The 20,133-nt window shown below is 36.4% G+C and overlaps 1 protein-coding gene, 1 long non-coding RNA gene and 1 pseudogene across 2 annotated transcripts; 1 reads left to right on the forward strand and 2 right to left on the reverse strand.

Annotated features, from left to right (window-relative positions):
• Positions 1 to 2,239: 2,239 nt before the first annotated feature.
• LOC145525829 (uncharacterized) lies at positions 2,240 to 7,264 on the forward strand. Its single transcript, XR_014068433.1, has 2 exons — positions 2,240 to 4,186; positions 5,175 to 7,264. It is a non-coding gene; the product is annotated as an uncharacterized LOC145525829 (long non-coding RNA).
• A 1,114-nt stretch (positions 7,265 to 8,378) lies between these two features.
• On the reverse strand, positions 8,379 to 9,344 carry LOC145527167 (olfactory receptor 52N2). The gene has a single exon (XM_081544702.1). It carries the CDS (start codon positions 9,342 to 9,344, stop codon positions 8,379 to 8,381), a length of 966 nt encoding a protein of 321 aa, XP_081400828.1.
• An 8,043-nt stretch (positions 9,345 to 17,387) lies between these two features.
• On the reverse strand, positions 17,388 to 18,823 carry LOC145527052 (olfactory receptor 52N2-like; annotated as a pseudogene).
• Between the last annotated feature and the right edge of the window lie 1,310 nt (positions 18,824 to 20,133).

Genomic DNA, 20,133 nt, shown 5'->3' on the forward strand with positions numbered 1-20,133 from the left:
GAACTAAGGATAGTCTCAGAGATCTCTGGGACAACATCAAATGCACCAACATTCGAATTATAGGGGTCCCAGAAGAAGAAGAGAAAAAGAAAGTGTATGAGAAAATTTTTGAAGAGATGATAGTTGAAAATTTCCCCAACATGGAAATGGAAATAGTCAATCAAGTCCAAGAGGCACAAAGAGTCCCACACAGGATAAACCCAAGGAGAAACACGCCAAGACACATACTAATCAAGCTAACAAAGACTAAACACAAAGAAAGAATATTAAAAACAGCAAAGGAGAAGCAACAAGTAACATACAAGGGAAACTCCATATGTTTAACAGCTGATCTTTCAGCAGAAACTCCCCAGACCAGAAAGGAATGGCAGGATATATTTATATATATAAGCACTGAAAGGGAAACATCTACAACCAAGATTACTGTACCTGGCAAGGATCTCATTCAAAATGATGGAGAAATAAAAAGCTTTTCAGACAAACAAATGTTAAGAGAATTCAGTACCACCAAACCAGCTTTACAACAAATGTTAAAGGGACTTCTATAGTCAAGAAATATAAGAGAAGAAAAAGATCTACAAAATCAACTTCAAACAATTAAGAAAATGGCAATAGAACATATATATCAATAATTACTTTGGATGGGAGGGAAGTTTGGAGGAGAATGGATACCTGTATATGTATGTATAAGTCCCTTTGCTGTCCACCTGAAACTATCACAATATTGCTAATAGGCTATACCTCAATACAAAATAAAAAGGTAAAAAAAAAAAGGATTAAATGCTCCAACCAAAAGACACAAACGGGCTCAATGGATACAAAAACAAGACCCATATATATGCTGTCTACAAGAAACCCACTTCAGACTTCAAGACAAATATAGACTGAAACTGAGAGGATGGAAAAATATATATTCCATGCAAATGGGAAGCAAAGAAAGCTGTAGCAGCAATCCTCATATCAGACAAAATAAACCATAAAATAAAGAAGATTATAAGAGAAAGGACACTGCATAATGATAAAGGGATCAATCTAAGAGGAAGACATAACAATTGTAAATATCTATGCATCCAACATAGGAGCACCTCAATACATAAGACAAACACTAACAGACATAAAAGGAGAAATTGACAGTAACACCATAATAGTAGGAGACCTTAACACCCCACTCACACCAATGGGCAGATCATCAAACAGAAAATTAATAAGGAAACACAAGTCTTAAATGATACATTAGATGAGATGGCTGTCATTGATATCTTCAGGACATTCCATCCAAATGCAGAAGAATACATCTTCTTCTCAAGTGCACATGGAACATTCTTCGGGATAGACCACTTCTTGGGTTACAAATCAAGCATCGGTAAATTGAAGAAAATTGAAATTTTATCAAGCATCTTCTCTGACCACACACCATGAGACCTGATTTCAATTACAAGAAAAACACTGTAAGAAACAGAAACACATGGAGATTAACAATACATTTCTAAATAACCAACAGGTTACTGAAGAAATGAAAAGGGAAATCAAAAATTTCTGAAAACAAATGACAATGAAAACACGACAACTCAAAATGGAATGCAGCAAAAGCAGTTCTAAAAACAAAGTTTATACCAATACAATCCTGCCTCAAGAAACAAGAAAAACATTGAATAGACAACATAACTTTACACCTAAAACAACTGAAAAAAGAACACCCCCCCCCAAATTAGTAGAAGGAAAGAAATCATAAAGATCTGAGCAGATATAAATGAAAAGGAGTGAAAGAAACAATAATAAAGATTAATACAATTAAAAGCTGGTTCTTTGAGAAGATAAATAAAATTGACAAACCTTAGCCAAATTCATCAAGAAAAAAAGAGAGAAGAATCAAAAAGCTCATACACCATAATCAAGTTGGGTTTATTTCAAGAATACAAGGATTCTTCAATATATACAAATCAATCAACAAGATACACCATATTAACAAATTGAAAGATAAAAAACATATGATAGTCTCAATAGATGCAGAAAAAGCCATTGACAAAATTCAGCACCCATTTATGATTAAAACTCTTCAAAAAGTGGGCATAGAAGGAACCTACCTCAACATAGTAAAGGCCATATATGATAAGCCTCCAGTTCAGTTCTGTGACTCAGCTGTGTCTGACTCTCTGTGACCCCATAGACTGCAGCACACCAGGCTTCCCTGTCTATCACCAACTCCTGGAGCTTATTCAAACTCATGTCCATTGAGTCAGTGATGCTATCCAACCATCTCATCTTTGGTCATCCACTTCTCCTCCCGCCTTCAATCTTTCCCAGCATCAGGGTCTTTTCAAATGAGTCAGTTCTTCACATAAGCCTACAGCAAATATTATTCTCAGTGATGAAAAACTGACAGCATTCCCCCTAAGATCAGGAACAAGATAAGGATGTCTGCTTTCAGCACTATTTTTCATCATAGTTCTGCAAGTCCTAGCTAGAGCAATCAGAGAAGAAAAAGAAATAAAAAGAATCCAGATTGGAAAAGAAGAAGTAAAGCTCTTACTGTTTGCAGAGGATATGATACTGTACATAGAAAACCCTAAAAGTAGTATCATAAAATTACTAGAGCTAATCAGTGAATTTAGCAAAGTTGCAGGATACAAAATCAGTACACAGAAATCACTTGCATTTCTATATGCTAATAATGAAAAATCAGAAAGAGAAATTAAGGAATCAATCCCATTCACCATTGCAACAAAAAGAATTAAATATCTAGGAATAAACTTACCTAAGGAGACAAAAGAACTGCACCAGAAAATTATAAGACATTAGTGAAAGAAATCAAAGATGACATAGACAGATGGAGAGATAATCCATGTTCCTGGTAGGAAGAATCAATACTGTGAAAATGACTGTACTACCAAATGCTATCTACAGATTCAATGAGATCCATATCAAATAACCAATGGCATTTTTCACAGAACTAGAACAAAAAAATTCACAATTCATCTGAAAACACAAAAGAGCCCAAATAGCCAAAGCAGTCTTGAGAAAGAAGAATGGAGCTGGAGAAATCAACCTTCCTGATTCAGATTATACTATAAAGCTACAGTCATCAAGAGAGTATGGTACTGGTACAAAAACAGAAATATCGACCAATGGAACAAGATATAAAGCCCAGAAATAAACTCATGCACCTATGGGTACCTTATTTTTGACAAAGAAGGCAAGAATATACAATGGGGCACAGACAGCCTCTTCAGTAAATGGTGGTGGGAACACTGGACAGCTACATGTAAAAGAATGAAATTAGAACACTTCTTAATGCCATACACAAAGATAAACTCAAAATGGATTAAAGACCTAAACGTAAGACCAGAAACTATAAAACTCTTAAAGGGAAACATAGGCAGGACACTCGATGACATAAACAAAGCAAGATCCTCTATGACCCACCTCCAATAGCAACAGAATTTTTTTTTGAAAAGGTAAACAAATGAGACCTGAATAAACTTAAAAGCTTTTGCCCAGCAAAGGAAACTATAAGCAAGGTGAAAAGTCAACCCTCAGAATGGGAGAAAATAATAGCAAATGAAACTACTGACAAAGGATTAATTTTCAAAATATACAAGCAGCTCATACACCTCAATACCAGAAAAACAAACAACCCAATCAAAATTGGGGAAAAGACCTAAACAGACATTTCTCCAAAGAAGATATACAGATGGCTAACAAGCACATGAAAAGATGCTCAACATCGCTCATGAGAAATGCAAAACTACAGTGAGATATCACCTCACACTTGTCAGAATGGCCATCTCCAAAAGTCTACAAACAATAAATGCTGGAGAGGGTGTGGAGAAAAGGGAACACTCTTGCACTATTGGTGGGAATGTAAATTTATACAGCCACTATGGAAGACAGTACGGAGATTTCTTAAAAAACTAGGAATAAAACCACCATATGACCCAGCAATTCCACTCCTAGGCATATACCCTGAGGAAACCAAAATTGAAAAAGACACATGTTTCCCACTGTTCGTTGCAGCACTATTTACAATAGCTGGAACATGGAAGCAACCTTGGTGTCCATCAACAGATGAATGGATAAAGAGGTAGTGGTACATATGCACAATGGAATATTACTCAGCCATAAAAAGAACACATTTGAGTCAGTTCTGATGAGGTGAATGAACCTAGAACCTATTATACAGAGTGAAGTAAGTCAGAAAGAGAAAGATAAATATCATATTCTAATGCATATAGACCGACTCTAGAAAAATGGTACTGAAGAATTTATAGGGCAGCAATGGAGAAACAGACATAGAGAATAGACTTATGGACATGGAGAGAGGGGAGAAGAGGGTGAGATGTATGGAAAGAGTAATGTTCTAGAAATTATATAATATTAAATTTCTAAAATTTGGGTATGTCCTAGCATATTATCTTTCATAATTCTAGTTATTATCATAAAGTATTATATGTCACAAAAATAACCAAATTTCTTTTTCACTTGCATTATAATCAGATCTTTAACCATGACCTGCGAAATCTTTGTCATTTATTGACAATTATTGTCTTCAATGTTTTTGCAAAAATGCTTCATTTTCAGGAAGAGTCATACAAAGGACTTTTAGACAATGACACATTTCTGATAAATTTCAGATCATAACACTGAATTGGGTAAGAAATTAAAGAATTCTAATGGAAACTCTGATGACTTCATAAAAAAACTTGACAAAAGATTAAGATCAAGGATTAATTACATAGGACTGTGTGAACTAATGAAGAAGGTCATAAGTTTTAGGTCTTTTGCCTAAAGTATTACTGACTTAATTTTTGCTTTCTGTATATTAGGAAATCTTTCTCCTTAAACTAATTATGACTTACAGAAATTTAGTAAATTGTACTTTTATAAGTAGAACTGAAATATTTACTTTTTCTATCTACCTAATTCAGCCAGAATTTGGAAACTCTTAGTGAGCATTTTTATTTTTAGTAATATAGTTACTTGCATAAGTTCACTGAGGGTCTCTCCTTATAACAGACATAACTGGAAACATTGGTTATATTACCATGATGTTGATTGGAATATTATATTTCTGAATACCCATAAAATCAGATATGATCAAACTGCTTTAAAAAACTAAAGCAAATTTATGGACCTGTGAAAACTCTTGGAAAAACCACCTGGTATCTTGCTTACAGGGTTTCCCAGCAGCCTTACCAGTTTACCACAGTAATCTACCTTTAGATGAAGATTAGATGCCCCGTGATCTGAAACCCAGAGATTATGCACATTGGAAAAGATATCAGATAAAAGACTTTTTACAGCCACATTGAAAGGAATCATATCAGGACTCCTCTCCTGAGTGGATTGCAATTCATGGACGAGAAGAAGAGAACATCTGAAGTAGACAGCTGATCCAAAATGCTGGACCAGGTCTGTATATGATTACCTTGATGACTGTTCACACTTTTGCTTATAAATAAATGTACTTCTCTCTTGGGAACAATCATATTCAAGAATCAAAAACCAGTTCAACTTTAGTTTAGTGGCTGATTTCTAGTACTCCTAGGTTACCTAGGTTGACTTTTCCTCATCATTGTTCTAGTTGGATGGTCTTTTAGGAAGTTTATTTTAACAGAAGGAAGTTATAGTTCTGTTCTAATCACTATTGATATTACTAGATAAGACCCTTTTGTGTTGTTGATCAATCATACTTGCTCTGACCATGGACATAAATGTGAGCTTTCTTTAAAGTTACACAGATTCCATTAGAGTAAAGAGCTAAATTACAGTCAAAGAATATAACTTCCCTGTTATTAGAAGGGCCACTTCTTCAATTATGGAATGCATTTACACGGCTAACAACAAGCTATGGTCATTTAAGTTTAAAGGTCCTCATGTTGGGAATAGTTATATCATTTTAAGGATAATCAGCCTAATAACACTAGGAAATTGAGCTGTGTGCCTTATGAACAATGGATACATCATTACCTTTGAGAATCAGTAATTGTTTTGGAACTGATTGAGATGACCAGGAAAATGCTGGGTAGCTTTTAACAGGACCCAGTGGATTTATGGACCAAACTCATGGTCTTGGCTCACCCCAGGTTGGTAGGAAGATGCACAATTGGTTTCCCTTGGGCTCAGGTTTGCCTGATAGGGCTTCCCTGATGGCTCAGTTGGTAAAGAATCTGCCTGCAATGCAGGAGACCCTGGTTTGATTCCCGTCTCCACTGGAGAAGGGATAGGCTACCCACTCCAATATTCTTGGGCTTCTCTTGTGGCACAGGTGGTAAAGAACCTGTCCGCAATGCAGGAGACCTGGGCTCAATCCTTGGGTTGGGAAGATTCCCTGGAGAAGGGAAAGGCTACCCACTCCAGTATTCTGGCCTGGAGAATTGCAAGGACTAGTCCATGGGGTCACAAGGAGTCGGACATGACTGAGCGATTTTCACTCACTCACTCACATTTGCCTATGGGTAGCCTTGAAAGTGACCCTGCCAATCTACTTTTAATGTAGCACACTGGGTCCAGTCAGTTTTCTAGTGGTAAGGTCAATGGGCTGCAATGTTTGCTTCTTCACTTGGAATGAAGGATGTCATTAATCACATAGAGGCTTTAACAAAATTTACTCAGCAAGCTTTGAATGATAGTAATCAAACCATTAACTTGGTAAATTTGAAGTCTCCATGGTGACAAAAGTGGTCCTACAGAATCACATGTCCCTCATCTTCCCAAGGTTGGGACTTATGCTATAATATGTACTGAATGTTGTGTCTCTAAAGCTGATGAGTCTTCTAATATAACCAATCTTATGATACATAAGAAGAGTCAAATTTCTACTCTGAATGATCCTTTTCTCACTTTAGGCAAAATACTAGGAAAATAGTTTGGTTAAGGAGAATCTGGCTTAAATCTTTACTAATGACATTGTTACTCTTATTGGCAATTTGGATTACTTGTGTAAGATAATATCTAAAAAAGATGAACTACTGGTCACATCTGTAGTTGTTTATAAATTAATGAGCATGAATAATGTACTTGCAAGGTAAAATTGCCGTATGTCCTACTGGGCAACTTGGAATTGACCGTCAGTGCTTCTAGACATCCTGTCAATACAGCCTATATAAGAGTAAGAAATAACTAGATTATTAAGACCTGGCATTGAGGGACATGATGGATTCAGGACAGGAAAGCAACCATGCATGTTCATCAATGGATGAAATAATTGATCACCTAATTCTTGAATTAATGAAATAAAATTATTTTTATGGCAAGAAAAGAAAAATTCTACATAAATTTTTCTCTGCCGTTTAAGCCACTACCATCATTTGATAAAAAGTATGGAAGCTGAGATTTAGAGAGATTAAAGTCTGTCAAAGTCTTGTAATTAGAAATTAAGAAATAAAATTTATACTTTGGAACTCTTCAAATCCAAAATTAATGTGTTCCCCAATTCTTCTGCACTGATTTTTTGCTCTCTCCATATCAAATTCACTTTTTATCATATATTCTCTTTCACATTTGTTTCCTCTCACGATCCCTGGCTAAAATCTAGCTTCCGAGCACCTGGAGGCCAGGGATTACATCAGATTCAATTCTGCCTTTCTTTCATTAAACCCAAAGTATGACCCATACTACGACCTTAATAAGTATCTAGAAAAAAAACTGAATGAGTGAATGAATTATAACATATACTAGAAATTAAACAAGTGCCTTTGCTTGCTTGACTGATATCTCAATTATATTTTTAGGTGTATTTTAGACGGAAGGTCCCAGACTGATGAAATGAAAAAAATAGAATACTTAGATATGTATAAAATGAAAAATATTTAAAAATATTTAATTGATAGTTAAAATTGGGAGATTTCACAAAACATCTGAATTTAGCTTGCTTAAAAAAATACTGGAAAGTATTTAATAGTTGGCCCACATAACCCCATAGCAATAATGTGCTTGATTTGAGTAGAATCTGTCCTTTATGGAGAGGATGTGCTTGCTACACATCACCACAGCTTCTTGTTCTTACACACAATGCTTGCATTGACTTTAGGTCTCTGTCTTTCATTTTCTTACCTATCTGTTCACACATCATGAGTCTATTAACCCTTATGTAAAATATAAAATCTATAAGAAATGAGTAAGTTACTTCTTTATTCTGCATTTTCTTTTTTGGTAGAACTCTTCACAGAAAAAAAGTTCATAATGTATAGTTGAAAATGTTTCAAAGAATCTGTCTACTGGAGGACTTAGTTTTTAATACTATTTTTTTACAAACGTTTCACAGCTTTTACAAATTTCTTGCTTCTTTTACAAATTTACTCACATGTTTTACAAATTTCTTCTTCATTCTATTTTACCCCCCCCATCACCCACCCCAAACAATTTATCTATTTTAAGATTTATGTGTCTTGGGTAAAAACAACCTTCTCTCCAAGTAAAAATTTGATCACACCCTCACGAATCTGTTTGGTCTTGATACCATAAACAATTGGGTTCATTGTAGGAGGCAGTAGCAGATAAAGGTTGGCCACAATGATGTGTATGTGATGAGGGATACTGTGTCCTCCAAAACGGTGGGTGAAAAAAGTGAAAAAAGCTGGGACATAGGTGATCACAATAGCACAGATGTGTGATGTACAGGTGCTGAAGGCTTTGTGACGAGCGTCTGTGGATGACAGGCTCACCACAGCTTGCAAGATCATAGTGTAAGACACTGCAATACAGCACATGTCAAACACACCGATGAGGAGAGCAACCATCAGACCATAAATAGCATTGACCTTGAAATTGCCACAGGACACCTTGGCCACAGACATGTGGTCACAGTACGTGTGGGGGATGAAGTTGCCTCGGCAATAGGGCAGGCGCTTGGTAAGGAAAGTGAATGGGAAGATGAGCATCACACCCCTCAGGAAAGTGGCAAGACCAGCCTTGGCGATGACAGCACTGGTGAGGATGGTGGCGTAGCGTAAGGGGTGGCAGATGGCCACATAGCGGTCCAGCGCCATGAGCATGAGGACCCCAGACTCCATCCCAGTCAACATGTGGACAAAAAACATCTGAGCCAGGCAGCCACTGAAGTAAATCTCCTTAAGGCTGAACCAGAATATGCACAGCATGTTGGGTACCGTGGTAGTGCACAGGGTGACATCTGTGAAGGAGAGCAGGGCCAGAAAGTAGTACATGGGGCGATGCAGGGCCTCCTCATGGCCAATGAGGTAGATGAGTCCACAGTTGCCCACAACAGCAATGATGTACATGAAGCAGAATGGCAGAGAGATCCAGATGTGTGCAGTTTCCAGCCCAGGAACACCATTCAAGATAAAGAATTTCGGGGTTAGACTGGAGCTGTTGGCTCCAAACATAATGGCTGACAGGAGGAGGGCATATTACATTCTTTAAAAGTGGTCCTTTCCTGGACAAGAAAATAACTCAGAGGTGAGCAGAGGGCTTGAAAACAAAATGCAAAACAACAATAACCAAAATGGCTTTTCAAATGAGAAGTATTGGTTAAGTTCCTTGGGGTCACCTTATCTAAATTTATATTCCGTCTCTGGTTCTTACCTAGGATATGATACTGATGAGTTATTTAGCCATGTTATGTCTGTTTTCTCAATATAAAATGAAAATAATAACTGTGCCTGGCTCAGAAATTTGTCAATATTGCTCAATAAGATAATCTATATGTTGTGTTAAAACTGTGTATAACACATAGTGAATACTCAAAAAATATTAGCAGTAGTATTGCTGTTGTTATCACTCTTGTTATAATTTCTTGCATGTGTGCTAAGTTGCTTGAGTCATGTCTGACTCTGTGTGACCGAGTGGACTGCAGCCCACTAGGCTCCTCTGTCCCTGGGATTCTCCAGACAAGAGTACTAGAGTGGGTTGCCACGCCTTCCTCCAGGGGATCTTTCTGACCCAGGGATCAAACCTGCGTCTCTTATGTCTCCTACACCTCAGGGGAGTTAAGGTGAGGTAAGAGTGCCCCTTACCGCAGGATAAACATCCCATGTGATCGAACTTGCCCTGATTAATATAGTAAATTCAAATGGAGCTGCTCAGCTCTGCTGTAATTCAAGTGCCATTGTGCACTTTAGGACAGGAGAGGTAATATGAGATTTTGAAAAACCTCAATTATATTGAGATGATTGAGAGGTGAATTTTAGATAGCAAGTGCTAGTAACTAGGAACTCCAAGGTTAAAATGTATTCTCATATCTTAGAAAAATAATTATAAATGTCTCAACTCTGATAAGAAATCTAGGGACATCTCATCCAGCTAAATCCCTGCAAGTTCTTGCTAATTACAGGTAGCAGGTAAGCATGTAGCAACTGGAACTTCTGCAAGGAGAATTGGCAACATGAGATTCCACCTCTGATGTCTGCCTCCTTCTAAGATAGCTCCAGGGCACTTAAGCCACAAGACTGAAAAGAAAAGACCAAGATATTAAGGTATCAGAGGAGGAAAAACTTTTGGCTCTGCTCATCTGGCTTGTAAACTAAAACTGATTACGGCAAATTCTCAGGCTCTTCCAAGTATCAACTAAACAATCTATCCACACTTATTCAATCATAAACGGATGAACAGATCAACTCAGTGCCAGTTCTTTTCCCCCTACCTTCAGTGAGGTTTCTCTTTATACCCTCCCTGCCAGATGATTCTGCTACAACATGAGCTATTTTTAAACTTAAAATATATTTGTAAAAGGAAAAGTAGATGGATCTCTGAAAATATGAGAACAAAGTTTTATTGTATGCTTATTTATAGAGACATAGACATTCAGACTCCACGATGGACTTGAACAAATCTCACATCTTCCTTTTTAAAATTTTCATGACTTTTAAAGAAGGAGGGAGGTGATAAAAGTTCATAATTAGAGGTGTTAGAATGGTTAAATGGAAGTTAATCCTTCAAGTGGTGTCTAATAAGTCATTAATGTGCACTACATATTATAATAATAAAAATAACTCTCTGGCTATATGCTAAAATGTATATATTTAACAGAGGCTTATTGATATCATTCTAATTTCTAGAGATATATTCATGACTGAAATAGAAAAAACCCTCTCCATTCATGAAGCTAATATTCCAATGGAGGTTAACTTCTACCTTCAAATTTGTATCTATGTCTAGGGTATATGTTACCATCCTCATTTTATATATGAGGAAATGTAAGTTCAAGGTAACTTGATGAGAAGTGTGTCAGCAAAAATTTAGAAACTGGTAAAGCTAGGATTCAAATCCAGGTTTGTTTAACCTTGAAGCTGTATGTTTAATCATTCTAAATCTGTTGCCTAAACTGAAGAACTGAATTAACTAGACATAACTAGCTTAATTTATGATGACGGAGGAAGAAAGAAAAAGCTTGCTTTTATTACTATCTTAGAGAAGAGATAGAATAAATGTGTGAAGTTATATAGGAAATCAGTCTTTATGTAAAGGACCTATCTACAGAGAGAGAACTTATCTGTAAAATAGCCTGATTCCTATTTCTGGACTTGCTCACATAACAGTTATAAAACCTGGTACGGGGGTTGCATGAGATTTCTGCTTCCCTGGTGGCTCAGTGGTAAAGAATCCACCTGCCATTGCAGGAGACAAGGGTTCGATCCCTGGGTTGGGAAGATCCTCTGGAGATGGAAATGGCAACCCACTCCAGTATTCTTGCCTGGAGAATACCATGGACAGAGGAGCCTGGCAGGCTACTTCTGTGGGATTCCAAAAAGAGTCAGGCACCACTCAGCGACTGAAAAACAACAATGAGAAAATATCTACAGGGAAGCCACTCAGGAATTCCTCTCACTACCTTCTAAGATTCAAGTCTACTCATCAATTACTTTCCACAAAATTCATTCTCCTGGAAGCAGTTTTGAGTGTAGATATCTATTAATGAAGGCAAAAAACTTTTGTTTTCCTCCCTTTCAAGTCCACTGGTGTCTGTAGTCTTCATCATCAGTGAACCATGAGGTAGTTTTAAACATATTTCACAATTAGGGGAATATTGTTTCTTTCCTTAGTCCCCAGAGAAACAGTCATTTATCTGGTTAGAGTTAAAAAGAAATACTGAGTTTCTAATCAACAACATCTCAAAGAAATTGCATTTCTTGTATGCAAAAGTTTACATTTGGGGAAAGTGCAAGTCTTTGGGAATCTATGAAACTCACCTCAGTGTGGGCAAAAACCAGACTCATGGGCATGACTGAGACTTCTGAGTGTCAGAGTTCAACAACCAGTTTCCACCTCTACATAGAATTTCTGTGTCTTTTGAGGATTCCACATACTTGGGTGTTTACAGCTGATTGGAGCTCCACATTGATATGTCAGAGGGCTCTGGTTAGAATAAAATTCCTTTGGGACTTTCAAAATTATTTCTATATTTATCAGCTTTTATATTCATAATTATCAGCAGGAGAGATGTTGGTAAGAGTATTGAAGTTAAATGTCTTCCCCCAGGTGTGGTTTCTAACCAAGAGTTCTGATAATCATAAGAATTATTTGCTTTTCACTTATCTTGCTTTATAAAATAATGATCTAACTATGTAATCATAAAATTTAAAAAATATACTGAAACATATTCAATGCATATAATCTGTGTTGCATATATGTTCATAATATATTTCCATGGAAATATATATATATATAATATTTATTTTATATTTTATGTTTAGAGAGAGAGGCAAAAATTGAAAGTGACAGATGCAGATAATAAAATATATCATATAAGAATAATAGAAATATTTTGTCCCTACTTCATGATTTGTCCTGAGTTTATTAGATAAGCTAATAAATACACAAACCCATACATGTGAGCATATTATATATATGTGTATATATTGTGACAAAATAGTTTTGCATTTATCTTACATTTTATTACCTGAGTTTCCCCTGTACTATTTTATTATGAAGAAGACTAATTCTGGAATGATTGAAAAGCAAATTGAAATGATTTTTGTCATTCTCAATGGTGAATATGTAAAGATTCCTGTTAAACAGAGCAAATGTTGAAATTCTCTCAATTAACCATTGAACGTGTATCACAAAACTCCCCTGATACTGTAACTCTAGCACAATATTGGGGAAAGTTTAAAATTGTATGGCTATTTTGCAGAAAAGCTGAAATACTTATATACTGAGAACTATAAAATACTGATACAGAAGACTGTAGATGATTCAGGGAAATAGAAAGATATGCCTTGCTCTTGAGTTGGAAAAATCAATATTGTTAAATGACAAAACTATCCAAGGCAACCTACAAATTAAATACAATCCCTCTCAAATTACCAATAGTGTTTTTTCAGAGAACTAGAACAAATCATTTTAAAATGTGTGTGGGAACACAAAAGACTTTGAATAGCCACCGCAATCTTGAGAAAGAACAGAGCTGGAGAGAGCACACACTGAAACTTCAGAGTATATTGCAAAACTATTGTCATCAAAACAGAATAGAGAGCCCGGAAATAAACCCATGCAGTTATGGTCAATTAATCTACAACAGAGGAGGCAAAAACTTACAATGGAGAAAAGACAGTATTAAATGGACAGTTTACAAGTAAGAGAATAAAATAACTGGACAGCTACATGTAAGAGAACAAAACTTAGAACATTCTCTAACATTATTATACAACAGTAAACTCAATAACACCTCTGCCTTTTCCACCCCAGTTCAGCAAGTTATGTCGGAGGCAAGGAAGTTAGCATCAAAATAACAATTTTATGACATACATCGGGGAAAATAAAGCTTTAGATCTTCAGTCAAAAGGGCTTGTTTATATTTTGTCCTCAATTTAGGTGAGTTTGCTTGCTCAGGCAGCATAGACACATGAAAGTCTCAATGGGAGGGGCTGGCCACTAACCACACCAATGTGGATAGATCAGAATGTATGGTCTATTCAGAGAGAGATTGACTAGTGTGAGGGAACAGGGCTTAACTTATAACTCACTAATATCAGATGCCCAACTGAAACTTCTTATTCAGATGAATGAGTTAGAACAAAAAGTTAAGAATTTTAGGCTAAATGAGGCCCCTACACTTTAAGTAATGATTGAGAAAAATAATTGTCCCCCACCCGAAGTCTCCTTTTTTCCCCTTTGCTTACAAACATTACTATTTGTTCTTTCCCATTGTACCATGTCTTGTACAATATTCAGATTGTAATAACCTCCCTTAAAATTTCTTTTTCTCTGTCCTCCATTTCCTTTTCTTCTGTAATACTTTTATTTCTCTTTCTTTCCTTTTTGCTTGATTTTCCTCTTTTATGGCCTCAAAATTCCAGATTCAAGTGCAACCAAAGTGCTTATCACTACTCTAGGGTGCAATATTTTACTCTTGAGAACTGTGCTTAGCAAAATGCTCCACTTGATACACACAACTCTTTCTCCACAGAACATTCAGCACCACTTGCACACAACCCCATACACAGTAGCCTACAAACTCTGTGTGTTATTTCTGTCTGGGGGCTTAGCGTGTGTTTGGGTGCATGAAGATAGTATTGATTGTATAAAAATATCTGTGCCTTTGATCATTTAACATAAAATATCCAGAGGTAAATAGATAAGCACAATTGTCTAGTATTTCTATAGATAGTTATTGTTCCAAAGGAACTGGGGGAAGATAGCAGACTAATATTAAACTTCTTTTTTGTTGACTGAGATGCCTTTGACTTCTGAGCTCAAATATAGAAATGGAAAGTCAATATCTCTAATTATCCTGCAAAATAATCAAGCCATCTCTATGCAATCTTGTTCAATTTTTAGCATTTTATAAAACTGCTTTGGAAATAGCTTAAAGTTACTTTGAAAGACAAGGTAAGTGTATGGTGTTTTTCATTTCAAAGAGAAGTACATTTGTTATTCGTGGATTCTGAGAGACAGAACTCAGGGAAAGAGTGAGATAAGATTCTAGTTATAATTTTGGCTTAACTTTTCCAGCTCTTTAAAACATAAAACCATACTGTTGGCAGAGTCTTGTGAAAAGGGCATGTGGAATGCTCACTGAACTTTGTATTCTCCTAGTTGTACTGTTCTGTTGTTCTATTTTCTTTATGTCTGTACATCTACACATGTGTCCATATAGAAGTGGCCAAATGATTCTGGAGATTCTGCAGAAGGAAGATAACTTTCACTACCTACCTTGGCATCCTCTTGTAATTTCTTTATAAGTCTTTTCCTTTGGAAATATTAATATATCATATTTTAAAGGAATTATGATTTAATTAAACTGAAATATGCATGGGAGTTCTTTGTACCTAATACATTGGTTCTAGGTCTAATCAAACTATGTGAGGTTGACTGTGGGAAGACTTGGTCTTTTTCACGAAGCCCACCGAGCCTAGCCTCACAACTTTGTTACTAGGGCACGAGATGGAATTTGAAATTCCATCCACCTTTTTTTCCATGTCTTTACTTCTTCTCTCCTTTTCTCTCATTTTCCTCTTTCTATGCTTTTCTCTCTCTCTTCCTCCTCATAAATACTGAGTAGAATATTCTTTCATCACCATTTATTTTATAATTATTTAAAAATCCCTCAATGATTCCAGCCTGCTGGAAGTCATAATTCAGAATTGTATTGTTGTTGTTGTTGTATTTATTTTCTGTGAAACCTATTTTGTGTTAATAATGGGGAAGATAACATAAAATTAATTGGGAATTCTTACTCAGTGCCTCAGATATACCTCATTTATTGCATTTTATTTTTTCAGATTTTGAAATTTATGTTCTTGCTTTACTTTTTGTTGTTGTTGTTGCCTCCCATACACTCTCCCCACAATGCAAGCTTATTAACATTATTGTATTTAAACTTTAATTTTAATATTTTGAGATTTAAATAGTCTAGGAATATATGTATTCCTTATATATAAAATGAGGATAATAATAGCTATGTCATAATTTTGAAGTAAAAATTCAATAATATATATATATATATGTTTTAAAATGTCAGTTTAGGTAAATTTCTTGATCTGTTTCCTAGTGTGTGGATATGATTTAAGTGAGACTATATTATGGACAAAATTTACCAAATCCAAAAACAGAAGTGCAGAAGAGAGAAAATTTTCTGATTATCAGCTTACAATTTTTATTTCATGCAAACACTTAAATTATTTTTTAAAAAATTCATTTTAAATTTTTTAAAAATTCAGGTTTTTCTTCCAAGCATCAAAATTATTCTTGCAAAAATACATGGAATTTTCATTATAGTTCACAATTATTTTATCATATATTTGCTGTTATACAGCCACCAAGTTATGTCAGACTCTTCATGACCTCATAGACTGTAGCATGCCAGACTTGCCTGTCCCTATAACATTATATTAAAATATATTATCCATATTAGCAAATGATGAGCATAATCTTAATCTAATATTGCTAACTATTCCTCTGTTTGTAACCATTTCCTGATCCCATTCTATTTCTTCAGTTTTCTCTTGAATTATGCCCTTATTTTCTTCACTTTTCATTCACTATCACTGTTTCTGAATACCACATTTATAATTCCTCTTTCATTTCTTTTATTATTCATATTTCCAGTTGTCTTAAGTAAGGTGCTCTTCTCTTCATTGTCCCTGATGATTAATTGTTGCTCTTTCAATGTTAAAATTAAGGAAAGTAGTTAGCTCAGGCATCTTTAATTGGCTGAGTACATAGATTTTCTTCAAGTCTGCTTTCCTCTACTTATAAATCCTTTTCCTCACATAGCCATCAAATATTATCCTGTGTACCTTTCAAGATTCTGTTTGAAATAAACTCAAAGGAGTACATTCCAGATTATGAGCAACTCTAGTAATCATATCTACTCCCACTTCATTTGTATTTACACTGACACAGTCAAAGGCATCCAAATAATTTCCTAGGAACAAAAATGTCAGAAATAAATTAACAGTCAAGGTTTTTTATTCCTCTAAAATTATGCAAGTGTCATATAAATATTGAACAAAAAGGTTGACAAAGACCCTTGGACATCAGCACATTCAGGAAAGTGTTTCTTGCTTCCCTGTAACACACATGACAGTTCACTTAGGTGCCTTCCTCAAACCTCTAGAGTTTCTCCAGGCTGCCAGACCTCCTTTATTCTCTACTATATACTCCCGCACGGTGTTTGGATCAAAGTGCATTCATCATCAAGCATTTACTTCAAGCTGTATATTCTATTATTTCATTCTGTGCATCCATTCCACAAGGTCTAACTAAAGTTAAACTGCAAGGGAATACAACAGTTTCTTGTCAATTTTATTTTTTCTATCAAATTAGAGTCTTCAGATTACAAATTTTGTGATTGTTTCATAAATCTCATAGGAGAATATTGACAGGTATTTTCTTTTGACCTTATGGTTATTGAGTTTTATGCTTGTTCTCTTCCTTTCTATATATTTCTTTATAATTATGCTAAATTCAGATTCTATGTATTAGATTTATCTGACATTCAAAGTGTCTATCTCTCCAAAAAACAGTTTGATCACTCCTTCACAGATCTGCTTGGTCTTCACACCATAGACAATTGGATTCAAGGTGGGGGGCAGCAGTAGATAGAGGTTGGCTATTAAAATATTGATATGGTGAAGTATGCTGTGTTCCCCAAAGTGATGAATGAAGAAGGCTGGGACATAGGTGATGACAATAGCACATATATGTGATATACAGGTGCCGAAGTCTTTGTCACAAGCATCTGCAGAGGATAGATTTCCTACAGCATGGATAAGTATGGTGTAAGACACAAAAATGCAGAAAATATCAAACCCTCCAAACAACGTGGCAGCTATGAGACCATAGATGGCATTATTCTTGATGTTGCCACAGGATAGTTTGGCCAGAGACATATGTTCACAATAAGTGTGTTGAATGAGTTTGCCTTTGCAGTAGGGAAGACACTTGATCAGGAAAGTGAATGGTATCATAAGCAACACACTTCGAGTCAAGGTGACAAGGCCAACTTTGATAATTATGGTGTTGGTGAGGATGGAAGAATATCATGGTGTGTGTTAGTTGCTCAGTTGTGTCCAACTCTTTGTGACCACATGGACTGTAGGCTCTTCTGTCCATGAGATTTTCCAGGGAAGAATACTGGAGTGGGTTGCCATTTCCTCTTCCAGGGGATCTTCCTGACCCAGAGATCAAACCCTAGTCTCCCGCATTGCAGGCAGATTCTCTACCATCTGAGCTACCAGGGAAGAACAGCATGCTGCTGCTGCTGCTAAGTCGCTCAGTCGTGTCCGACTCTGTGCGACCCCATAGACGGCAGCCCACCAGGCTCCTCCATCCCTGAGATTCTCCAGGCAAGAAAACTGGAGTGGGTTGCCATTTCCTTCTCCAGTGCATGCATGCATGCTAAGTCGCTTCAGTCGTGTCCAACTCTATGCGACCCTATGGACAGCAGCCCACCAGGCTCCTCTGTCCACAGGATTCTCCAGGCAAGAATACTGGAGTGAGTTGCCATTTCCTTCTCCAAGAACAGCATAGAGGGTAGCAAATGGTCATATAGCAATCCAGAGTCATAAGCATGAGCATACCAGACTCCATGACTGTTAGCATGTGGATGAAAAACATCTGCACAAAGCAGGCATTAAAGTCAATCTCTCTGAGACTGAGCCGAAAGATACACACATATTGGGAACAAATGAAATGCACCCACTAGCGTTTGTAAAGGGCAGTAAGGCTAGGAATTAACACATGGGCCAATAAGGGCCTCCTTATGGCAGATAAGATAGATAAGCCCACAGTTCTCCATGACAGCAATGATGTACATGAGTCAGAATGGCATTGAGATCCAGATGTGTGGAGGTTCCAGTCCAGGAATCCCATTGAGGATGAAGTATCTTGGTGTCAGGCTGGAGCTTTTGACTCCATGCATGATGGTCAATTGCAAAATATTTTACTTTTGGTACCAATAAATATGTCCTATAAAAGAAGGTAGTAGTTTTTCAGTCAGAGTCAAAAGATGGACAAGTATTTGCACAATATAAAGTATGTTTAGAGGAAAAATCAACTTTTTGTACTCTAACTGTGCTAGTTGATCCTACTGAACAGTCTTGAGTCTGCTACCAAATCAAAAGAATTCAAACAGTGGAAATATAGTAACAAAGACATGGTCTTGCTTGGCTTTATACTGTTAACTCTTTCTATAAGTATCTGTTCCTACTCCTAGGCCATTCACTAGCCCTTGCTTTTGTCTCATCTACAAATTTCCAAATGATGGACTCAGTTTTAATAAAACTGATTCTCTTAAGTCTTATAATTTCCCTTCATCCAAGAAGTCCTTTCTGTTGTGTCTACTGAATTATAGTCGAATTTTGTGAGCACCTAATTATTGCACTGAAAGATGAACTACCCAGTGGGTAGGTGCCCAATATGCTACTGGAGATCAGTGGAGAAATAACTCCAGAAAGAATGAAGGGGTGGAACCAAAGCAAAAACAACACCCAGTTGTGGATGTGACTGGTGATAGAAGCAAGGTCCGATGCTGTAAAGAGCAATATTGCATAGGAACCTGGAACGTTAAGTCCATCAATCAAGGCAAATTGGAAGTGGTCAAACAGGAGATGGCAAGAGTGAACGTATACTTTCTAGGAATCAGTGAACTAAAATGGACTGAAATGGGTGAATTTAACTCGGATGACCATTATATCTACTACTGTGGGCAGGAATCCCTTAGAAGAAATAGAGTAGCCATCATAGTCAACAAAAGAGTCCAAAATGCAGTACTTGGATGCAATCTCAAAAACGACAGAATGAGCTCTCTTCTTTTCCAAAGAAAAGCATTCAATATCATGATAATCCAAGTCTATGCCTCGACCAGTAACGCTGAAGAAGCTGAAGTTGAATGTTTCTTTGAAGACCTACAAGACCTTTTAGAACTAACACCCAAAAAAGATGTCCTTTTCATTATAGGGGACTGGAATGAAAAAGCAGGAAATCAGGAAACACCTGGAGTAACAGGCAAATTTAGCCTTGGAGTACAGAATGAAGCAGGGCAAAGGCTAATAGAGTTTTGCCAAGAGAACGCCACTGGTCATAGCAAACACCCTCTTCCAACAACACAAGAGAAGACTCTACACATGGACATCACCAGATGGCCAACAGCAAAATCAGATTGATAATATTCTTTGCAGCCAAAGATGAAGAAGCTCTATACAGTCAGCAAAAACAAGACTGGGAGCAGAC

Source organism: Giraffa tippelskirchi, chromosome 11 (assembly GCF_054371585.1).
Source record: "Giraffa tippelskirchi isolate mGirTip1 chromosome 11, T2T-mGirTip1v1.2.pri, whole genome shotgun sequence".
Classification (NCBI taxonomy): Eukaryota; Metazoa; Chordata; class Mammalia; order Artiodactyla; family Giraffidae; genus Giraffa; species Giraffa tippelskirchi.

Coding starts and splice junctions, on each gene's coding strand:
- LOC145527167 (XM_081544702.1), bottom strand. CDS start 9,344: ATGTTTGGAGCCAACAGCTCCAGTCTAACCCCGAAATTCTTTATCTTG.